This window comes from Hipposideros armiger, unplaced genomic scaffold, assembly GCF_001890085.2.
Source record: "Hipposideros armiger isolate ML-2016 unplaced genomic scaffold, ASM189008v1 scaffold_621, whole genome shotgun sequence".
Lineage (NCBI taxonomy): Eukaryota > Metazoa > Chordata > Mammalia > Chiroptera > Hipposideridae > Hipposideros > Hipposideros armiger.
Genome location: NW_017731971.1, coordinates 790,581 through 792,647, shown reverse-complemented (window position 1 = coordinate 792,647; position 2,067 = coordinate 790,581). Strand labels below are relative to the sequence as shown.

General features: G+C 42.2%; 1 protein-coding gene across 1 annotated transcript in view; it reads left to right on the top strand.

Annotated features, from left to right (window-relative positions):
• Window positions 1–1,368, top strand: part of CTSK (cathepsin K) — a 9,886-nt gene extending 8,518 nt beyond the window's left edge. Inside the window, exon 8 of the mRNA XM_019625322.1 lies at window positions 687–1,368. Within this exon, the coding sequence (XP_019480867.1) occupies window positions 687–786 (100 nt within the window). The 3' untranslated portion in view covers window positions 787–1,368. The remainder of the gene's footprint in view (window positions 1–686) is intronic.
• Window positions 1,369–2,067: the final 699 nt, after the last annotated feature.

Sequence of the window (2,067 nt, the reverse complement as noted above, 5' to 3'; positions counted from 1 at the left end):
TCCCTCCTAATCTTCCATTTTCTCTACTTGTTTCCTTAGCAATCACATCCATTCTCTTAGCTTCATTCATCTCTCCTATGGGTTTTACTCCTCTGATCACCAGCTTCAGCCTCTCTTGCCTCTTTTTCATACTCTAGGCTCATGTTTTCAAGACGGTTCGTCCCAAAACACAAATCAGATCACATCACTCTCCCAGTCAGAAACCTTCAGTGTCTCCTCCGCTACGATGGGCCACAGGGTAAAACTCATTAGCCTGGCCGTAAAAATAAGTCCAGCTGGTCTCCATCTACCTTTCCAGGCACAGCTCTCACTACACCCCGTCGGGCACCTGAGTTTTCAGCCATGTGATCTTAACACACGTCCCAGGCTTTCCTGTCTGTTACTCACTTCACATGCCTCCACTGGCATCCCCTTTCCACAGGTCCAGATTCTGTCCAGCCTTTGGGCTCAGCTCAAATGCCACCTTGTACGGTCAGGCTTTTTTGATCCTTTTGATTCAAAGCAATCTCTCCTACCTTTGAGACCTATAGCATTAGGCCTTCTCTCTATCTCTTGACTTTGAACTCTTTAAAGGTCAAAAACTGTCTTACGCACTTTTGTGCACCATCAGTTCCTAGCATGATACTCAGTGTTTCCATGCATAAATCCCTGAGGGTACTAAGTATGTGTCTTGATTGTTCCTACAGCTGGGGAGAAAGCTGGGGAAACAAAGGCTATATCCTCATGGCTCGGAATAAGAACAACGCCTGTGGCATTGCCAACCTGGCCAGCTTCCCGAAGATGTGACTGCAGCCAGCCGACCCCGCCCTGCCCTTCCATTCCTTCCACAACGGTGCGACGTCCTGATGGACTTCGGAAGGAAGTTGGTCTGCCTTTCTTGAAGCAGAGGGAGTGATACAGAGATTGTCCATTCAGTCTCCCCGTTTGTGCTTCGAGGGACACTCCGACTGCTTTCCTTTTTCCTACCCAAGGCCTTCGTTTTTCACTGTGGCCACAGGAGGAATTTCCCTAACAGGCATGCATTCTTAGGCTAAGAGATGTGACCACAGCCGGCCCTGACTGTTGTCCTAGGGCTGATGCTGGGTAAGTAGTTAGAGGCCAGAGGTCTTCAGATAGGCTAGATTCTCTGTGAACACTCTGGGGTGTAAGGTGACTTGACATCTCAGTCTCCAAGGTCATGTCTTCTATCTCCCAAGGGAGACGTTTCTATGTTTTATACCCCGATTCATAAATCTATTCATTAATTGTTGGGACAAGTTAACATGATACCAGAAATGTGTTTTCTTTTTCCTTCTTTGCATTTTTAAAGTGAACCGAGTATTTATCTCTTGTCTATAACTTAATAAATAGCTATTTAGTAACCACTCATTTTGTGTTGGATACTGTGTGAGGTGATGGAGACCAAAAGGTGCATAAAACACGTTCCTTATATTTGATGTGCTCATAGTTTGGGGAGACCGTCACAAACAATGCATCTTAATTCACTTATTTGTTCATTTCTTCAACATTTATTAAGTGCTTACTCTGTACTAAGAACTGCACTAAATATCAGGGATTAAATGGCTATACAGAGACTTCAATATTTAATTCCATTTTAGGGGGACCAGATTAAGTGACACATAAACTTGGGTCTGGAAAATATCTTATGGCCCTCTGAAGTTTTAGAAAATATCTTATGGCCCTCTGAAGTTTTAGAACCTAAACTTTTGCTGTTAACAAAAGAGGAAATTTGAAACGCTTTATAATGGTAGTATTAATTCTAAAAGAATTTAGCTGGCTAATAATAAATCAACACAACCGGTTTTACCATTTTTTCACAAAATGTTTATTATTATTCTTACCGTTAGAAAAGGTTCACATTTATTGGATGCTAACCATGTGTCAGGCACTATTTAATTTCATTCTGTGCAAAAAATTATTTATTTTTTCGTGCCTAAATCCTCATTGCCATGTGGTAAGCAGTGCATGTAAGGCTAGGAGCATGAAACAAGTTAGTAAGACATGGCCTTGACTTCAAGAACGTTATAGATTAGTGACGGACATATAAACAACTAATAATACCAACCA